General features: G+C 39.9%; 1 protein-coding gene across 6 annotated transcripts in view; it reads right to left on the bottom strand.

The window, feature by feature from the left end:
• Positions 1–8,975: 8,975 nt before the first annotated feature.
• Positions 8,976–21,109, bottom strand: part of ODF2L (outer dense fiber of sperm tails 2 like) — a 50,193-nt gene continuing 38,059 nt past the window's right edge. For 5 of the 6 annotated variants that reach the window (XM_075615622.1, XM_075615626.1, XM_075615625.1 and 2 more), the window contains 4 exons: positions 19,483–19,568; positions 19,230–19,392; positions 16,255–16,380; positions 8,976–9,158 (listed from right to left, as the gene is read on the bottom strand). In XM_075615622.1, coding sequence (XP_075471737.1) covers positions 9,030–9,158; positions 16,255–16,380; positions 19,230–19,392; positions 19,483–19,568 — 504 coding nt within the window. In that variant the 3' untranslated portion in view covers positions 8,976–9,029. Of the gene's footprint in view, positions 9,159–14,405; positions 14,769–16,254; positions 16,381–19,229; positions 19,393–19,482; positions 19,569–21,109 lie in introns of those variants that run through there. The other variant, XM_075615624.1, reaches the window with a different exon arrangement.

Raw genomic sequence — 21,109 nt, 5'->3', positions numbered from 1 at the left:
TAGCTGGACGGGGGGCCCGTGGTAGCTGGGCGAGGGGCCCGTGGTAGCTGGGCGAGGGGCCCGTGGTAGCTGGGCGGGGGGGCCGTGGTAGCTGGGCGGGGGGGCCGTGGTAGCTGGGCGGGGGGCCCGTGGTAGCTGGGCGGGGGGCCCGTGGTAGCTGGGTGAGGGGCCCGTGGTAGCTGGACGGGGGGCCTGTGGTAGCTGGGCGGGGGGCCTGTGGTAGCTGGGTGAGGGGCCCGTGGTAGCTGGACGGGGGGGCCCGTGGTAGCTGGACGGGGGGCCTGTGGTAGCTGGGCGGGGGGCCTGTGGTAGCTGGGTGAGGGGCCCGTGGTAGCTGGTGAGCTAAGTTACAGAGATACATTTTTTTGTTCTACGAGCCCCAATTTCAATCACAGAAGAAACATGGAAGGAGGATTACTCTGATTTAATGTCCTTATTACCTATTCAAAAAGATGTGAGACTCTGGAGGAATGAGGAGAGGAAGAGGTTAATACCTAGAACATTTAATAAGTGGATTCAGACCTATTTCATTCTAGCAAGTGTTATTGTGTTACCCCTATTTACGCATCTTGGCATCATATTTGAGGCATGCAGGGTTTATGGGGGCCATGCAGGGTTTATGGGGGCCATGCAGGGTTTATGGGGGCCATGCAGGGTTTATGGGGGCCATGCATGGTTTATGGGGGCCATGCATGGTTTATGGGGGCCATGCATGGTTTATGGGGGCCATGCAGGGTTTATGGGGGCCATGCAGGGTTTATGGGGGCCATGCAGGGTTTATGGGGGCCATGCATGGTTCTGATATGATTAACTGTTTACCCAAAAGACGTCTGTGCATACGGGTTTAATTAAGGGCATTGGTGGGCAACAGGCATCGTATAAGGCCCTTGCTTGCTTCACCTGCAGACCCTAACCCATAGCCACTCCAGCAGCCCACTTGTCCTCTCTCCCCAGCGTAGAGGTTGGGGAGATGTTGCCGGTGTCGATCATAGCTTCTTCCCGCTCCTTCAGCTGCCTAATGACTAAAGTGCTAATCACTATTTTCCATTGTAATGAGAGGAGTGGGAGAGTTTTCATCAGTGTATCGGCATTAAGAATCTGATAGGGAGGGTGGGAGTAGCTTCTACCCAAGGCTTCTCAACTCCCCTTTTGACTATGCACCATATATGTGCGCACCTTCTGAGATATAATGCTATCTACCACTGATTTAGGCTATGAAAGATGTAGATCTTTGGCTTTCCACCGTGGTACTTTAGATAGCCTCACCCTTTTTGTCAGTCACCAGTGCTCAATTACACCCTGGAGGGCTGGTGGGCCAGAAAGGGGGCTTTTGTTGGTTGTTCAACAAATGTTTTTACAAACGGCAGGCCAAATGCTCTCACTGCAGTAGGGTGCACTCAGATATCAGATGCTTGGAAAAGGGTGCTTTTCTCAGGCCTGGCATTCATGATGTGGTCAAGGGGAAGACACCATTGGGTTATAGCGCAATGCTGCCACGGATACAAATGTATCAAAATAGAAGGTCAGCAGAGCTTTTGACAGAAGGCGTGGGGCAGGTTTTCTTATTCACATTTTTTCCTTTAAAGTTGGCAAGTTCGTTAAACAATTTAATCCGTTGTAAAATTATTATTATTTCAAACCCGAGTTCTTAAAACTCTGTTCTCATTCTGAGAGTACCCCTATAGCCCCACCCTCTCCCAACACTGCTCACAATTTTCAATTTGTCCCAGTATCTGAAGAGGAGATTATACAAGCGCTCCTCAAACTAAAACTAAGCAGCCAATGTGGACCTGACTTACTGCAATCTAAGTTCCTAAGACTTGGTGCCCCAGCCATTGCTAAACCAATTGCTTCCATACTCAACTCTATTCTGTCTGCAGGCCATATCCCTAGGACATGGAAACTGCCAGAGTTGTCCCAATCTTCAAAAGTGGGGACAAAAACACTGTCTCAAACTACAGGCCAATCTCTTTTCTCCCAATACTATCCAAAATCATGGAAACATGTGTTCATTCCCAATTAAGTGATTAATATACCAAGACAAATTTCCCTAGCCAACTCCAATCTGGCTTTCGCCCCAAACACTCCACCGTAACTACCCTGCTAAAAGTTTGCAATGAAATCCAGTGTGGAATGGAACAGGGACAACTCACTGGTGCAATATTCCTAGATGTTGCAAAGGCTTTTAATACTGTTGATCATGTTATCTTGCTTAACAAACTCCAGTGCTCTGGAATAGGGAAGCATGCTTTAAACTGGTTTCATTCCTACCTATCAGGTAGATCCCAACATGTGTTTATCTCGGGCACTAACTCCAACCCCTTGGATATCACCTGTGGTGTCCCACAAGGCTCTGTTCTGGGGCCCCTACTCTTCTCAGTGTTCATCAATGATCTTCCTACAGCTTGTAAGGGAGCCTCAATACACATGTATGCAGATGACACAATCTTATATGCACACAGCCATAGCCTCTCCGACCTTGAACACATACTTCAGTCTGACTTTTTGAGACTTGAAATTGGATTTCCCAAAACAAACTGTTTTTAAACACTGACAAGACTGTAACAATGGTATTGGGACTAAGGCTAAATTCCTAAAGCTTCCAATGACCGAGCTCCAGCTCAGAACCAACGCTAAAACCACCCTAACTCCTGTTACTAGTTTTAAATACTTGGGCATATGGTTTGACTCTCATTTAACATTCGGGATGCACATTGATACCCTGACATCTAAAACCTATGCCAAACTAGGTGTACTTTACAGGAACAAATCCTCTCTAAGTCTGCTTGTCAGAAAGCGTATCGCACACCAGATGCTAATGTCAATTATCGACTATGGGGACATAGTATACGGCTCGGCACCTCAAACCCACCTTAGCAAACTTGAAACCCTCTACAATTCAATATGTTGTTTTGTTCTCCAATGCAACTAAAGCACACATCACTGTGACATGCTCAAAGAACTAGATTTGTCATCACTTGAATCTAGGAGCAAAGTTCATCTTTCCTGTCTTGCCTTCAAATACTTTCTGTGCAAGCTACCCAGCTATCTGAACAAGCTCCCCAACCCTACCACATGCAGCACTTATCATCTGAGATCTGACTCCAAAAGACTGTTCATGGTCCCAAGGTTCAACAAAGTATGCGGCCGCTCCTCCTTCTCTTACCGTGCACCCCAAAACTGGAACAATCTACTGGAGACTAACATCCACCACCAGTCTAAGTTCTTTCAAAACTAAAGCTGTCACATTTTAATCTGGTCTGTAAGTTTTACATACGCCTATAATATATTATCTCTTATTGTGCATGCAATGTCTTGTATATAATGTATACCCTGTTCACTTATGTAACTATGTAGTTGTAACCATATATTATTTGTCATCTTAACTCTATGCCCAGGACATACGTGAAAATGAGAGGTAACTCTCAATGTATTACTTCCTAGTAAAACATTATTATAAAGAAATAAAATAAATAATAAGGTTGGGAAGGGAGGTCCCATTTTCCTTTCTGCCAATGCCTCATCTAAGAGTTTCTTCTCTGGGGGGTGATGGCTAAAAAAGTCCACGGTTCTTACCGATTCATTTATCACTTCTCTGTTCCAGTTGGAGTGTTTATGAACAGCAATATTGGCAAGGCCCTGTGCAGGGTTTCGAACACTTCATTTGATGATGCCATAGACTTGGGGAGGGAGTGTAGTCAGGGGGCATGATTAGCAAGACAGACATAGAATTAGCATTCCGACCTTTTCCTCTTCATCCTTCATGTCATCATTTACTGGGTTGTCACTTGAAATAGTTATTATTTTGCAGTCCAGTGGGATCTTCAATTTAATGTGCTTATTTTAAGTTATTTGCCACATTTTTGGAGTGGGTGGTGAGAAGGGAATCAGGTTACTCTCTTATGAATCATTAGCTCAATGATTTCCTATTAGTGGGCCCTAACGGTACAGAAGTCGTTTCAGGTTTCTTCATACGTTGCACAAAAGGATCAGACGCTCAAAACGTGAGTATACAGTATACGTGATTAAATGTGAATCCCAATACAGGAGGCACGTGCAAAAATTACAGATGTGTCAATAAGTGAAAACAACCAAGTCAGCTAGAGTCCAAAAACCAGGGGAGCCAGAGGACAGGTACCAGGGAGAGAGGGAGAAATTGACATTGAGTAGTATATCAAAACAAAACAGGATAAATTAGTGTAATCTCCAGTGGTTATACTCACAAACCAGTGAAATCTTTTCTGTTTCTATTGTTTAAAAAAAAGAAATGCAGTTGGGTTGCCAAGCCTCGTCGGCCACTTGTGCTACTAAAGGCTTAATCTGGTAAAGTGTAATAAAATGTTTATCAATACTCTAGGTTGCCTGATATTAACTTGACTAATCATATAATAGTCAAATATACAGTCACAATAGACCTAATGTCACCTGGGGGAGGGGATACAAACGGGCTGTATTTTCTGGAGGTAGCTCGATATCACCAGGTATCAGACTTTAGTGAATAAGTAATTTTGCAATATTTACCCATTAAAATTCTCATGTGCAGGTGCTGAATACAAAAATATTCCAATTTGGCAAAAAAATTGCACCAGTAAAAAGCTTATTTCCTCTTCTGGCGATATGCCTTTAGTAAATAACTACCTTTAGTGAATCCCCGGTCTTAGTTTCCTGGCTCCTGGGGAAAAAGAAAGGATTGCAATCATTTTATTTGGATTCCATTTGCACGGATGTAGCCAGCCTGCCAAGGTGCACAAGTTATTCCCACCATATAATTACTCTAAAATAATCACATTAAAAGGCGGCAAGCGGTAAAATGCACATTTAACTTTAATTAATACAACAAAAGCACGGTTTGTATTTATATGTATTATATTTAAGGCGTTTGGTATAAATTAAAAAGAAAATCAATAGAACGATAATGCTGTTCCCAATTTATATTTGTATACAAACTTTTTTTTTGAAGTACTGACATCTCAACATGTGCTTTCATTTGAAAAGTTCTAAAGAATATCCCATCTGTTTAAATTAGAATTTCTCTAAGAGCAGTAAATTGCTATAATTAAACACATCTTTAATAAAGCCTCTCTACAGAGAACATTAAGATAGTTGCATGTTAAAGGAAGTTCCTTACCTTTAACTATGGTTCTCTAAAGACAGACTTCAGTGGACCTACACTTATGGTTCTTGCGTTTCCTGCCAAACATTTGTGCCCCCTGAGGTCTTAAGACCCCGGCACCAACTGTCACTCATTTGTTCCAGCTGCCTGTTTCTGTTCCCATGTATAACATTAATGATAAAGTCCTACACAATGAACTATTGGCAGTGATGTCATGGGTGAATTATTGGCAATTGGCACTAAAAAGGTCATGCAAGCATAGTCACTTCATTATTGAAGTTTGCATTTATATTTATAATAATATTTAACTTATATAGCCCTGTTAATGTACACATCACTGTACATAGAAATTTGCAGGCACAGCGAGTTCCTGCCCACAGGGAGATGTGGTAATTTGCCCAAGCTCAGCTGGTACAGGCACTTACCAGTGAACTACTCCTTCAGCACTACAAGAAGTTGGATTATTGTTCATCTTGTTTCTTCCATCCCCCTGAAAATATAATTAGTGTCATTTCTTCCAGAGAAGCAATTAGGACAAATGGCAGAATATAGGAACAACTCCCAAACCTTAATTTACCATTAAACAAATACGTGCCATAAGGCTGTGTAACCATCTGAAGTGTCACATATAAAGTGTCTGTGGAGTTAATATTGGAGATAGAATTGGGGGTAAAGAATACATGAAGATCTGGACACTGCACCACAACAACACACAACTTTGCAGCTGTGAGATCTAAATGCTCTGAGAATTTGTACTCTTCCTATCCTACAATGCCCTCCCTATTGATTTTTCCAGTTACTGTTTCCTCACTCCTTTGTAAGCATTTCTGTTTTCTCCAACTTCCACACTCCCCCCTCCTATCCACATTTCTTCATCTCCCTCCCTTCCACCTATGACTGTGCCCATACACTGCACTATTTATACACCTCTTTCCCAACATCTTCTTTACCCCTCAATAAAAAGCACCCCACAAATACTCTATTCACACCCTCTACTTTCTCCTTCCTGCTGCTGGGGATCTCTCCTAATCCTGAACCCATATACACACCTGCTCTCTCCCACACCTCCCTGCCACCTCTTCCCCTGCTAATGGTGTTAACCTATCTGATTTAATACTGACTAACCTTAAAACTCGCCTCACAAATCAAGCATCCCAATACCCTGCACCAATGGCTATTGCCCCACACCCACAGTTACTCCTACCATCCATTGTGCTCAAGCACTGCCATCTACAGCACTTATTCCCTCACCTGCTGTCTCTGTAAGTCTCCCATCATACAAATTAGATTGTAAGCTCTTCAGGTCAGGGATTTCCTTTCCTATTGTCTGATTTTGCTGTGCTTATTGTATTATAATTCCCTGTACTGTATTCTTTGTGAAGCACCGAGTACACTCTTGGCACTATATAAATAAAGATATACATACATACATACACGATGTATACTTTCGGTAGGTCCCGGTTGTAGGTCTGGGATGGGTGTCCTCCCTAAGTTCCTATATAGGTTCTAGTACCGAGTTTACTGGTGAGCGTTAGAAAAAAATAAAAATAAGTAAGATACTCCCATCTGTTCCCTTTGGTCCTACATGGGACTGCATCAGAATCTAACAGAACACTAGAGATTTGGGTGGATCCTCCCATATGCTAATGCCTTCTCTCAAGGCCTATTTTGTGGACCCACATTAATGTTGAGTAGTTCCCTGAAGAGCCATATAAAAAATTTTTTAATTACCATTGGATGTCATAATCCAGTGTCAAAATTAAATAATTAACCAAAAATGTCAGTAACATTTATCATTTGAAAATTAACAGAGGAGATTAGATTACCCGGTTTAAAAACAAAAACCTATAGCAAGAAAACATTAGGTCCCATACTCATTACTAAGGGATGTGTATGGATTATATTATGAAGTAATGGGTGCCCTAAAACAAAACATTCCCAAGAGCATGACTGATTTACCACAACAAAAAACAGCACAGGGCAATGTAATATAAATCCAAAAGTAAAAAAAAAATAAGAGAAAATAAAAAGCTTGGAACATTATTGGGAAAAGTATTTAAGGCAGTAGTGGATAAATGCGTATAGAATACATGACAAAGTGAGCGTTGTGGTTGTGATCGCGTTGGCCCGTTGAGCGCGCACACGCGCACACACTCACTGTGCTGTTATATCTCACACATATTGGTACTTGCAAGATGTATTGGTTGTCATCCAATTGAACTTATTTGACTTTCCTTTTATTCCAGTTGCTGATGATCACTGTGGACTTGTTGAGATTCATAAACAAATCTTATTTGCATCATCCTTTTTGTTGGGGGAAAAAAAGTCTACTGAGCTTGGGCAAAAACAGCAACGTCTGCAAATCATAGGCGGTTCAGTTATTTGGTTGTCTTTAATTTCTCTATCTTCCAATTGTTTGAGTATAGCTGGAGAAAACGTTCATAACAATAATGATCATTGGTATCTTCACTTTGTATAATTGATGCAAGATTCTTGCATATGTTCCTTAAACGATCACTGCAGCACTTCCATATATCACTTTTCAACATGCCAAAAAAAGATACATTTACAAATCTCAAATAAAGTTGTATTGTGTATTTGTTAGTTTGAAAGATCAGGAGCCGGGGAATTCAAGTGTGTCATCAAGTTGTGGATAAATGGCCGTCACTCATACAAAACAATCTCTAATTCGTTCCAACTACCAAGCTAAAAAAAATTGAAATTCAAAGCTGAATATTATGATATGTTCACAACACTGCTTACTTTCCAACCACCCGCCCTATAAATAACAGTTGCTTGTTTATTACCTTGATCTCCTTTTTATAGAGACAAAGCCCCCTTGTATTACATGCTAGGTCTACAGATAGCCACCATAAACGTAGACTACATGAGCAGTCTCTCAAAAAGAACTTCTTTGTTGCTTTTCCAAAGGACCCTAAGAAGTTCTAAACTTGTAAGAGATCAACGACTTGCTGGTCCAATAAAAAGGTATACTACCGACCACTACTTTTTTGTTTTACTACACGGAAGAAAAGGACCGCTGCTGCTTTAAAAACTATTATTACAGCTCATGTATCCAAAAATATCTAAACACCGATATTAAATGGAACCAAATATTTGTATTCATTATAAATATTTGGTTCAATATTAAGGTGCAGTACAATTGTGGTAGAAACATTGGTGTCAAGTAAACACATATTGATACATAGTAAGTAGGGTTAGGGTTAAAGCCAGACATATTTACAAAATACAAAGTTCTTTGGCCTCTTGGCTCATTAACATTCCAGTGGGTGGGGTTGACGTTCCGCAAAGTACCAGCAAATGTTGACCCTTAGCACGCTGGTCCTGTGCAGAGGGGAGCAGCTCTTGGGGAGCCCCATCAGGCACCTGCCTTTGGGGAAACGCAGATGTACACTGAAGGGGTTCAGATTAAATGCATCTGCGACTGCAAAGTTCTTTGGTTTTGGTTTTGTCAAAGATCCTCTGAGAAGACCAAAAAGCCAGATTGTATGAAACAAGATTGAGTGCAACGCTTCGTTTCTTAATAGGAGTAGTCCAACTACCTTCAGGAGCAAGACACATTGCTACCCTTCATTTCTTAATTCCCTTCTAAAACTACATGTTATGTACATGGAGTGAGGAACAGGTTTCTTAATGGCCCATGTTAAAATTTCTAATGACATTTATAATTAAAACCACATCTTACATATGAACTTCCCCCAGAAATGTATTACAAATGAAAGGATACATATACTTTATAATTCATTGCCAGTGGTTTTTGAAAGAGTGATAGGTTTGTGAAATGGCACAAGACTCCTATTGTTCTATTCCTGTACCATACAGTATACTTCACCAATAAAAATATTTTTATCATCTTATTAGTTTATTAAAAAAAACAAAAATAAAAACATTTGCTTTAGCCAAACATTGCAGAATAAGATGTTTTCAAAAACTGCACGTAATTCTGGATGCTCTGGTTCTTGTGCTCTGTTTTTTCTAGACTGTGCTTTAATTCCTCCAAACGAAGATCATTGTTCTTCTCAAACTAAAAGGGGAAAAAATGCAGTATTAACGTGTTTTTAAAAACTGAACAGATAGCAAATGAATAGAACATAATACATACATACTCCATTTTTCTATGTGTATATTGACAATTTACAAAGCTCATGCCCAGTACACGGAACCAGGTAATTGGGAGTTTCTAGGCTAACACATAAATGAAATAGAAATAGCCATGTTAGTACAGTTACGATAAATAAGTACTTCAGTATTAGGCGATACCTTTTTTTTATTTGGACTAACAATTGATATTTTCGGACAAGATTTTGCGAGTTCTCCTCCCTCCCTCAGGGCAGCGATACCGAGTTACAGAGATTCCAGGAGTTTAACACAGAAGTGAATAACAATCTAAGGCAGAGGAGCTAGAGAATGAATGGCTGAGGGAATAGAAAATATACAGGGAGGGTAATACAGGGATGGAAGAGAGTGAGAAATGTGGAGAGCATGTAGGGCCATCCATCCATCAGCAGTGTGAGGGTGGGGGGCGAAGGGGTTACATTATAAAATTAACAGAGGCAGGGTGAAACATTACAAACAATTCTGATGGTCTGTAATTAAGAAGAAATAGACGGGTTAGTCCAGTTAAGATATGGAATCAGGTTCCTTCTCTGAAGATGTAGCAAGACTTGCTGTGTTCAGTGCCATGCCCGCTTGTGGCACCAAAGGATTAAGGCTGCAGGGGGGGTTCCATTCAAAAGCACGGACCTCTGCAGCTTGATCCCGCACTGTTCCCGGCACCACTGACTTTAGCTGGTTTGACCATGATGCCAAGGACAGCCAGTCTTGCTATATCTGTGCATTTTGGTAGCAAGTAATGGTGTGTAAGAAACCCCATATCAGTATTAAGTCCTCTTTTTAGTGTAAAAAAAAAAAGCATCATTTTGAGCAAAAATGTTTTCCGTTCTTGAGTTTTTTAAAACACTCCTTTGAGGATTTGTATTTTTAAATCATTTTTAAAATCATGATCTTGCCGTGAGAAGCCAATTTCATTGGCGAAATGCATTGGAAGGAAGAAGGCAACAGAAAGCCGACCAGAGTCGATCCGAAGTCCGCTTGATAAGCGTACGGAGAGCACATCCGATAGAGGTTTTGAATGCAGGTCTGGGCGAGACACATACATCACATCCTCAGCTAGAGGGGGCGGAGTGAATAGATGCGTTGCTGGACAGCGTACAAGCAGAGATGCCATAAGGAAGCCGAAACAGCAGTTTGAAGCACTCGGGTCATCTGTCCAGCATACCCGCTTAACATACTGAAGCATGAATGGAGGGATTTATGATTCTGCAAGGCTCATCATTGCTATAGCTTTATTTCAAGTTTGTTTGTGAACTAATACAATCTTTTTCTTTCAGTAGCTATACATAGAAGACACTGACATGTATCTCTCCTCCCCTGACCTCTTCCTCACCCTCCTGTGTCTCCAACTGCCTCTCTTCAATCTTCTCCTGAATGTCTCACCGCTACCTGAAGCTTAACATGCCCAAAACAGAACCAATACTCTTTTCACCATCCGCTGCCACCGCTACACGTGCACTCTCCTTCACTGTCAATAACACCACAATCTCACTAATACCTCAAGCCACCTGAGTAGGAGTCATCTTTGACTCAGATCTCTCCTTCACTCCTCACATTCAGTCCCGCGTGAAGTCCTGCCACCTCCACCTCCGAAATATTGCCAAGATACGCCCCTTTCTCACTCTTCATGTAACCAAATACTAACCTTTTCCCTCAATCTCCTAATTGTACCCCTTACCATAAACCCCCTAAAGTTAACCTCCAATGACAAAGCGAATCACTTACTGGCAAAATGGCCGGCGGCTGACTGTCATTGTGGCTGAACTGCAGAGTGACTACAGTGGTGAAAAGTCCCATTCCACCCCTTGTCCAACCCAACTCCAATCCATCCAAAACGCTCCAGCCATTCATCTGTCACTCACTGCTCCACTGGCTTCCTATATTCTCTAGAATAACATTTAAAACTAGATCTCCGCCTTCACGTCAAAATACATACCTAAACGCCCCCTACATTCTGCCCACGACATCCGCCTCTCCTCATACCTTATTACCTCCTCTCACTCCCACCTACAAGACTTCTCCCGTGCTGCCCCCTCTCTCTGGGATTTCCTACCACGCACCATCAGACTCTCCGTCAGGTTTCAGACATTTAAAAACTCCCTAAAAATCTCATTTTTTTTCAAGGAAGCCTATTTGCCATACTTCTAACATCCATCTCCCCTCCCACCCTACTAGGACTAGCTGTGCGTCCGGTCCCACCAAACCTAAATGGATTCAGCTGTCAGCTTGGGACATATGCCAACCAGGGCTACACTCCATCCTACAATGAGCAGCCACTTTAACTTTTTGTTTCAACATTGTCACTCATTCCCTCCTGATTGTAAACTCTCACGAGCAGGGTCCTCATTACCTCTGTGTATCTGTTTGTGCATGTTTACCCTCACCTGTATGTAATAGACACAACTCTGCACCCCCATTGTATCACTCTGCGAAATATGTAATATACATAACTCTGTACCCCCCATTATACTGCGCGGCAGAATATTTCATATACATAACTCTGCACCCCCATTATACAGCGCTGTGGAATATGTGGGCGCTTTACAAATAAACAATAATAACATATTCATACAAAAAACAACCAGACTACTGGTGAAATAAGTATGGGGCCCCAATGTACAGTATGCAGGCAGCTGTTATGCACGGAGACACCCTGGTTATGAAGATAAGGCTTTCAACAACGTATTCCAGTAATGTTTGAATATTGACTGGTTCATTTGCAAATATAGGGAACTTCAATATGTGACACGCAAACACTGAAATAGGCGCAGACCTACTAAGCAGTGCAACATCTTATTGAAATTAATGGGTTGTAAGGCGCCTATATGTTGAACACTGAACAGACCGTGGGCCATATTTACTAAGCAGTCTCCATTTTTGATACAAAATCTGGAGCTTCGGAAACAGCAATCCCCATAGATATGAATGATGAGGTCATGCAGCAGAAGACCTCAAGCTGTTAACAAGGACATAAAAGTAATGGAGATCCTGCAAAGTAGACTCTATTACAGCCAATGCTGTTTAGGCATTAAATACATTGCAAATCTAAGCAAGTTAAACCCATCACAATGTACAAAGACCGCAGTTCGCTTTCTAGGATCTTTTTCTCATTATTCGTTTGAGTTATTTAAGGTTTCAGGCATGTTGATTCCACTACAAACCGAAGCTCTGATGTCAAAGCATTTTATATGAACATCTGCTACTGATTGGTAATTCAACTTGTGCTTTGCTGCATAAGTTACTTCTTAAAGTAAAAGCCCTCCCACTTTGGGCTCTATTTAATGGAATTTCCTCAAATGTGGTCTCAAATCTGTAAAAGAATGTGCAGGAAAACAGACAGTAGAAATAAGTCTAATGTTTTTAAAATCACATGCACTCTGTCTTCATGACTGGATATGAATGCAGGGGTGTATATTAGCCCTTCTCGGGCTTCCTACATTGTCATTGGACCTGTCTGACAAGGTCAGGTAGTTTTTCTTATAACCAGCACACAAGAACATGTCACTCAGTGTTAAAACACATATAAAGGTGGACTTCAATTCCATTTGAGTGGGCCTGCACCCTATTGTAATGCGTTGTTGGTCAAATACATTGTACAAGTCTATCTCAACGAATATATGGCTTTACCCATACAGGAATATTTTGAAATGTTCCATTTTTATGAATGATTTGTATTCGGATAAAAAGTGGCAGTTTTGGGGATAGTGCAAATCTTCTACCACATTTGTGTAAAATAAAAAGCAACAAATTCTGGAATATAAATTAGGTACAGCAAAACATCAGATTCTTTCAATTTAAATGCAATTCTTATCCATTTTCAGGCCTTTTATCCAAAACAAACAACTTCTGCAGATGTTATGTTCCCAATATACTAGAATAGCATGCTTTTTCTTTAAAGGGTACAGCACACATGGATATTTGGACAACTTGTGAAATCTCCATAATGAATAAGTGAAAGGCTTCCCATCGTGTTTTTTCTGTGTTTGTTTTTTCATTTAAATCCATCCTGAGACCACATGCCCGGCGAGGTTTTAGAAACAACCAATGCACCTGCAACAAACTTGATTTGCATATACATTGGATATTCATTGATAATACATTACTATGAATGGAAAAGGCTAGTTTGTCACAGGCTCCTCAGGAGAGGCTTGAGAATCACTGCTCACCGAGCTTAGAAATTGACTTCCACATGACTCTTTTTAGAAGTTGATGTTTCAGGCCCTCACTTCTTTATACAGAACGTTGCATTTCTTTTCATTATAAATGTCCTAAGTGATCAGAATAGCTCCTTACAAGCAAATTTACCAGCAATTATTTTCTTAGCAGTTAGTGACTGGAGCAGCCCATTGGAACAAAAACATGTATTCACGTGTGTGTAAAATGGTTGGGTTTGTATGTTCTTGTTAATTATTATTATTCAAAATAATTGCCTGAGTATTTTTCCTTATAAAAAACTTTCGAGTTTAAAGCTGCATTTCGTGTTAATTCTCCCACACCCAGGTGGAAAGTCGGGGGTCTCTGGAGCTTGACCGGGTTAATTTCAGCTCCGGGGACCCCCTGCTTCCTACCTACCGTAGGTGCTGTCGCTCCTCCATGGAGGTTTAAATTCCCCACATCACATGGGCCAATAGGAATGATATCTCATGGATGATGTTACGGCTTCCTATTGGCTCCCGTGCCGTGGGAGATTTAAGCCTCCATATTGATCACTCAACCAGGGATGTTACTGGCAGCCCCTACGGAAGCAAGTATCTCAGGAAGCAGCGGGTCCGTGGATCGGAAATGAACATGGTTACACTCAAGCAACTCATTGCTTCATACCTATAGTATAGGGAAAATAAATACAAAATAGGCAGAACCGCATCGGTAAGTATTGAAACAAAAAAGGACCACACTTTCTAAAGATGTTTCTCCAGCATCCAATAAGGCCCTCCCAATGAGGCCCTCCCAATAAGGCCCTCCAAATGAGGCAATCCCAATAAGGCCCTCAAAATGAGGCAATCCCAATAAGGCCCTCCAAATGAGGCAATCCCAATAAGGCCCTCCCAATAAAGTAATCCCAATGAGGCCCTCCCAATAACACAACAAATTATAAATTCATTTTTTTGTTTCTCAAATTATATTGTTCTAGATTAGTAGCAGTAATTTTTATGTATTACTCTTGATCTCAGGTATATACATATATAGTACTGTATACATATTCAAATAATATTTTATCAAGAGTAAAATAAAAATAAAAACCAGTCCTGTGACGAGAAAGAAAGTCGTTACTCTGGTTTACAAGCAGGGCAGGCTAGGATTCCCAGCGTACCTGGCTATTGTAGACTAATTGCTCAGCTCCAGGTGTGCCGACTTCCCAGATTAGTGGCATGGCCTGAAGACCTATATAAAGACGTACTCTCCAGACAGAAGTGACTAACCCGCTTGTGTGAGCTGCATTTTGTTTTCCATGTTTTATTTATAGTGAAAGCCATACTATTGCGCCTCTTCCATCATGTCCACAAATCCTTCCATACACTTTCTATGGCAATGAAGAAAAAACGTGCATGTCACACCAGGACTGCCGAACCTCCATTTAAACAAACAAAGAAGAAATTATTCTTCAAAGTCAAAACATAATGAGTAACCTGATCAAACCAATCATATAAATCTAATTGATTTTAGTTTGTGACCTGCGATTCCTGATATCCCTGTGTGTGTTGACAGCACTTAATTCCACAATAACATTATTTCATTTAATTTAAACCCAGTAACTAAACTGTGCTGAGTCTTAAAGCTGCAGTTCAGTCAATATCCTGCATGTGTGTTTTTTTTTTAATAAATCAGTTCTGTAGTAAGAAAAAATACTTTTAGCATTTTCTGTTTAAAAAACAACAACTTTGAAAGACCAATTTTCTTGTATTCTATTTTAACAACCATTTACTAAGGCACTGTCCCTTCATGTCCTGTCACAAGCCCTGGCACACCCCTTTGTCAGCCCTGCCCTCCCTCTTGCACATGTCAGTGCAGGAGTGCTCATGAATATTCATGAGCTTCCACTGACTGACAGAAGCAGAAGAAAAACATATGCCAGCTCTAATGATGTCACCAAATTTCGCAGATCAATACATGGAGAACGAATTGACTGGCAGCTATACAGTTCTTTAGGTAATTAGAGATTGCCCACATGAAACTATTGAAGTAAAAAAATGAATTAAAAAAAAAAAAGACTGAACTGCAGCTTTAAGCCCTTATTCACAAAGTTCCAAAGTCAATGGTGGTTTTCAGAGAACAAGGCCCTTAAGCAACCTGTTGTGTGCTAAGGATTATCATTGTTTAGTAAACCTAGGCCTTCGTATGCTCTACTCAGATGTTTTTCTGATGTCAGTCATTTTGTCTTGGTTTTACTGTCAAAACAATGCTGAATCAGTTGTCTGCCAACACCTTTAATGCTGCAGGGCTTGCGGTGTACTGAACAAGGTAGCATAAGATTAGCAGAAGTTTTCAACAGCGCCTTAAATCAATATGCACTTTCAGAGAAAACGGCTAGAGCCAAAAAGGATTTTTTGTTTTCAACGGTGTTAAAAAATAAAATAAAGAGCCTGGAAAATGGGCAAGAAACTATTATAAATTCACCTAAATATCAGATTTACTCTTTGGATTTAAAATCTAAAGAACCACATAAACATACTGTAAAGATTTGTGTTGCCATCCGCATCAGGTGTTATTTACAATGTTATTTCTAGTATTGGGTCATTTATTGTTGTATAATTACTATGAATCATTCTTCTTGTGCCTGACTGCTATGGCTGGTAAAACCACACCACACTTCTAACCAACTCTAGCACATCAGTTATTGTATCAGTTCTGGAAACCAATTAAGCAAATATGAAAGTTTCCTTTTGAAGAATTCTGCCATCTAGATTTAATTGGTAAAATGAATAAAAAAATGTATACATTGTACCAGATTATAACCCGGTGAAAGATATAAATGAACCTACAATACAATTAGGACTCTACATACTTACAGAGTTGAATGTGCTTTCAAGCTGTCTCTGCTCTGCCTTTTTCTTTTTCAGTTCACTTTCAAGACCTTGCAACTTCCGCTGAAGAGCCAACTCACTTGACAATACTTTTTCCTTCTCTTCAGAAATCTGTAAATTCAATAAAGTATTGTTCCAAAAGGTGAAGTAGACTGCTGCAAGGTGTACAAACGCTGCACGTCTTCAACATTGAACGCATTATGCAACATACTACAATATGTTTTATGCATATCATTTCAGGTCAAGATACAGCGTTTAGATTGGAGAATAAATGATGTATGGTCTGCCTGCAATACAGCTGATGCAAATAGCACATTTGCAATGAATCATGAAAAAAATAACTGACCTACTGTGCTGAACCAAAAAAGTGGTTGAAATGTATATCAGGTTGTTAACCAGATATGTATGTCGTCGTTGTAGAGGTAAAACTCATTAAGTGCATTGTTGGCAAAAACGCACTTCCTTACTTCAAATTTCTTGATATTGCAAAACTTAAAGACATCTAATCTTGTCATATTAGAATACCTTCCTTTTTAAATACAGAATTTTTCCTGTCAAAAAGAATTTAATTGCCTTTTCCTCAGTACTTAAAGATTGTAGTTAATAACTTTTACCCCTACAACGAGATATATATATATATATATATATATATATATATTCTTCATATAATTTTAATAAGAATAATGTTTCTATTAAGATCTACACAGCTTCAAAGCGGCTTGTAACACAGCAGCCCTGCTACGGAGTAGGTTAGCATTTTCCAAAATGAACTAAGCAACCATTCCAATATACAGCGTTCCCCTTCCTGCTACACATATGTGACTGTATTGTGTGTGCATGTGAGTGCATGATGACATCGCCCGTTACTGCAGCTGTTTGGGTAAATGAAGGTCTTCATTTCAAAGTGATGCAAATCTGGCACATTCATTTAGTAATATAATTAGAAACAGACCATTTGTGGAATATTCCGCATAAAGTTGGGGAAAGGAATCCCGATTTCAGGGAAAAGGAAATTGTGGAAGGGTATTTATAACCCACAATACTACAGAAACCTGTAAACAATTTAAAAACATCTTACTGACTTAGTAGTGAGGATATAAGGGCTTTGTTACAATTAATAAGAAAGGAGCTGTATAGATCCTACAATTTAGACAAAGAATACAGAACACATGTGCGGGAACTACATAAAAATACAAGATATAACAGCACAAAAAATAGCCAATATATTTTAATTATTACGGTGATAACTGGTATGTTGTATTCCCCAATATTCTGTAGTAATCAGGAGTTTCTCAAAATATCCGTAAAGAATGTTGAGAATACCAGAGAGGGATCAAAGAAGAAAGAAATGAGACTATTAAAAGTACTAGAAATATACGCTGGCATTAGTAATAGTTTAAAAGATAACCCTAGATCTTGCTTATAAGACACACAATACTACTACAGTAATATGAATGGTAACAAATGAGAACACATAGGAATTTGAAATGTATGTGCTATATAATTTTGCTTTCAGTAATCCATTATCACAATGCTTAAATGATCGATGTTTAATGTGTCCTGCAGCTAATCCATCACTACTGAATTCTCTTGCCTTCAACAAGCAAATGACACGATTTTTTAAAGATATAAACTAGCAAACCATCAGGCAAGTGAAACGAGTATTCCTGATATTAAACAGAATAACCTTCCTGCACTTGAACAGGAATTTCAGCAGTCTGAGCAAACCACCAAGAATGAAAGCAGTGTTAGGTTTATATTTACCGAGGATATGATTTTGAAGAAGGAACGTTGGAAAGACTGGAGGTGTATGGTGACATTGTTCATGGCTAAGTGGGAACCCAAGGCTTTAAAACCACTTACTACTTACAAATCGACGCTGGACTTGCAGAAACATAACATATGGAAAATAGATTAGGATACACAGAAGAAAAACAATGTTAAAATGGTTTCAGACGAACAAGGCAGCCATGTGACTTGATCATTGGGTTAAACATAATATAGACTAGCATATGTGTCTTTAGCTGCCAACATACAGTAACTACAAGTAGCCGCTGCCAAGAAACCAGCTGTTGGGAATGCTGCTTTCCTAGCTTGGCATCTATCCGGTGATGTGATATTATTACAGCTATATTGTAGTTGCTGGCCCTCACAGAAAGAATAAATGGTCTCAAATCCTGTCAATATTAGAAAGCAGCTTTCAAAAATATATACTAGTGTGGAAGCAAAGTAGCATTTCTTTCACTTTTTTACTTCTTACGGGACAGAAAATCTGTGCACTCTCACTAATATAGTGTTTGTAACATTTGATAAGACTACAAAAAATATACCAATGTACCAACTCCCATCATTGCCCTTGTTCAGTGAGTTGTTTACGTTGCTATTGGTTCAAAGAGCTGTCCTCTTAAGCTGCAAATGATCTGTTATTTTATGAACTAACAACATAAGAGCATCACACTTTTCACACTGGTAACACCACGAGTAACGTAAAGTAAAAAGGGGAGGGGGGCAAAATCAGGAAAAAGCCACGTGGGATGCCCCTAGATCAAGGGGACTAAATGAAAAAATAGTCTGAAAATGCTGGGTGCTACAGGCAAAAATCCCTCACGAGTAAGGGATTTGCTTTTCACATAAAAAAGGTACTATATGCGCCACAATCCCAAGTAATTACATTACCAGATGCCCCCAGGGAGGATGCTCTCAGAAAGAATCTCCAAGTGCTTTAGTGTGATTAGGCACCAACGCACGGAAACTCCCGTCAAGTTAATGGGAGTTTTCATACATCTCTGCCCGATCGGCACCAAGGTACTTTAGAGCATAGCCCCCTATACTTCCCCCTCCCCCCTCAAGCACACCCTTCCCCAAAGTGGTCATTTGTAGGCGCCATCTTTGTTCCTGTTGCCTGAGCACATTTTAGAGAGGACAATCAATTGCTCAGTAAACAAATGTGTTTTTAATACCTGTTTTCTTCCTTCTTCAACAGCATTTTCGAGAAGTCTGAGCACAGTCCTACATTCTCTTGATTTATCCTCCAGTTGCGTTTCACTCTGTTGCAGATCCCTTTCTTGATTTTTAAGTTTTTCTTCAAAAAGTTGATTCTGACTGATCATCTTTTCCAATTTACTTCAAAACACAGGGAGAAAAAATGTTATATTACTCTTTCATATGCGTAACCACTACCCCTCTCCCCCCCAAAAAATATAAATAACGTACGTGCTCGTTTCTTCACATTTCTTCTTAATACGATTGTTTTCCATCTCCAAACACTGGTTTCCCAAGAAATAATCACTAACGTCAGCCTGGAAACATAATAATAAAAATAATAAAAAAACGGATTCACTAGATATTAATCCGAATAAAATTTTCCTGTTGAAAGTAATACATTGACACTTTACATTTTTGTTCTTTTCATAGAATAAATGTGAACATACGCAAATGTTGTTATAAACGAGCTTTTAAATTAGAAGACAGTCTTTGGTCTTGAACGTTCACAATTTATTCAACATTTTCATGTTGGTCCAATAAACGGCATAACAATTCAAAAAGGACCAAATTTTCTTTAGGACCTAAAAAGCTACTAGAACATTATGACATTGGTCAAGAAACATCAAACAGAACTAATTAAACATCAGTTTGTTCTCAAGTCTAACAGTTACATTGCTTTTGTGTTTGACAAAGTTACAATAGAATATTAAGGCCTTAAAAATGTGATTCTTAACCAAGGTATTGTGACGAAAAAGGCAACTTTATAAATAAAAGAATGCATTAGGCCGCACCTATAGTGCCGTCGATGGTGACGGCAACACGACGGGTGACATCACCAGTCGCCACCGGCGAAAGTTATATTTCGCTGGGCGGTGGCGTCGCGGGTTTCCAGCCATTTGATTGGTTCCAGGGTCGTCACATGAGGCGACAGCCCATGAAAAATCTAATTTTGTCAGCTACCAGTTTTTGCGACGGCGACGTCGCTCTGTCGCGCTTACTATAAGCATACGCGCCAGCAATGCGTTTGTTTTTGGGCGACATCGCGTCGCCATCGCCAGCACTATAAGTGCAGCCTTAGACTGTACGGCCATCCATGCAAATAACACAATGTTTCTCGCTTTTTTTGAGTGCAGGTAGAGAATCCTTTTTAATTAAGTCAAGAGGGATCCGGCAAAATTGTAAGCACATGAAGCAAAAGTTTCCGCCACCCTTGGCCAACGTCTTCCATGTCAGAGAACCAAGCAGGATTCGGTAGAGAGGGCTTTTCTTGTGCTGGCCCTGATAAACACACAGTGACTTATCATCATACAAGAGGGAGGATATAAAACCATCAGGTTTTAGATTACCGTGAAATATATTTTTGAGCCACAAATTACCTGGATTTGATCTATTAAACATGTTTTTGTTACCAGGAAAAATGGCACCTCGAAGTTGGGGAACCAGGATTAGAAATTACAATCTGTTGCATTATTTTCCAAATTGTTTAATAGGATTCAAGTGCTGTAGATTACTTGTATTAAATGACAAATTACATCTTTCAGTGTTCCCTCTTTTCCACTCAAAGCAATACAAGATCTTAGAATACAATTTTGGAAAATAGTTATGGGTCATTTAACTTCCTTATTTAGATTACCCACATGGATATCAACATAATTAAAAAGAAGTCTAGGTCACCAACACTAAACAAGTGACCTTTTTTGTGTGTGTATATACACATCATGTATGTATATACAAATGTACGTACACACGCACATGTATGTGTATGTAGCACGTGGTCTAAATTTAGCATAGGTTGAACTTGATGGACGCATGTCTTTTTTCAGTCTCATCTACTATGTAACTATGTAACCATGTG

This window comes from Ascaphus truei, chromosome 10 (genome assembly GCF_040206685.1).
Source record: "Ascaphus truei isolate aAscTru1 chromosome 10, aAscTru1.hap1, whole genome shotgun sequence".
Taxonomy (NCBI): Eukaryota; Metazoa; Chordata; class Amphibia; order Anura; family Ascaphidae; genus Ascaphus; species Ascaphus truei.
The sequence above is the reverse complement of the archived record's forward strand: the minus strand, read 5'-3'. Positions and strand labels throughout refer to the sequence as shown.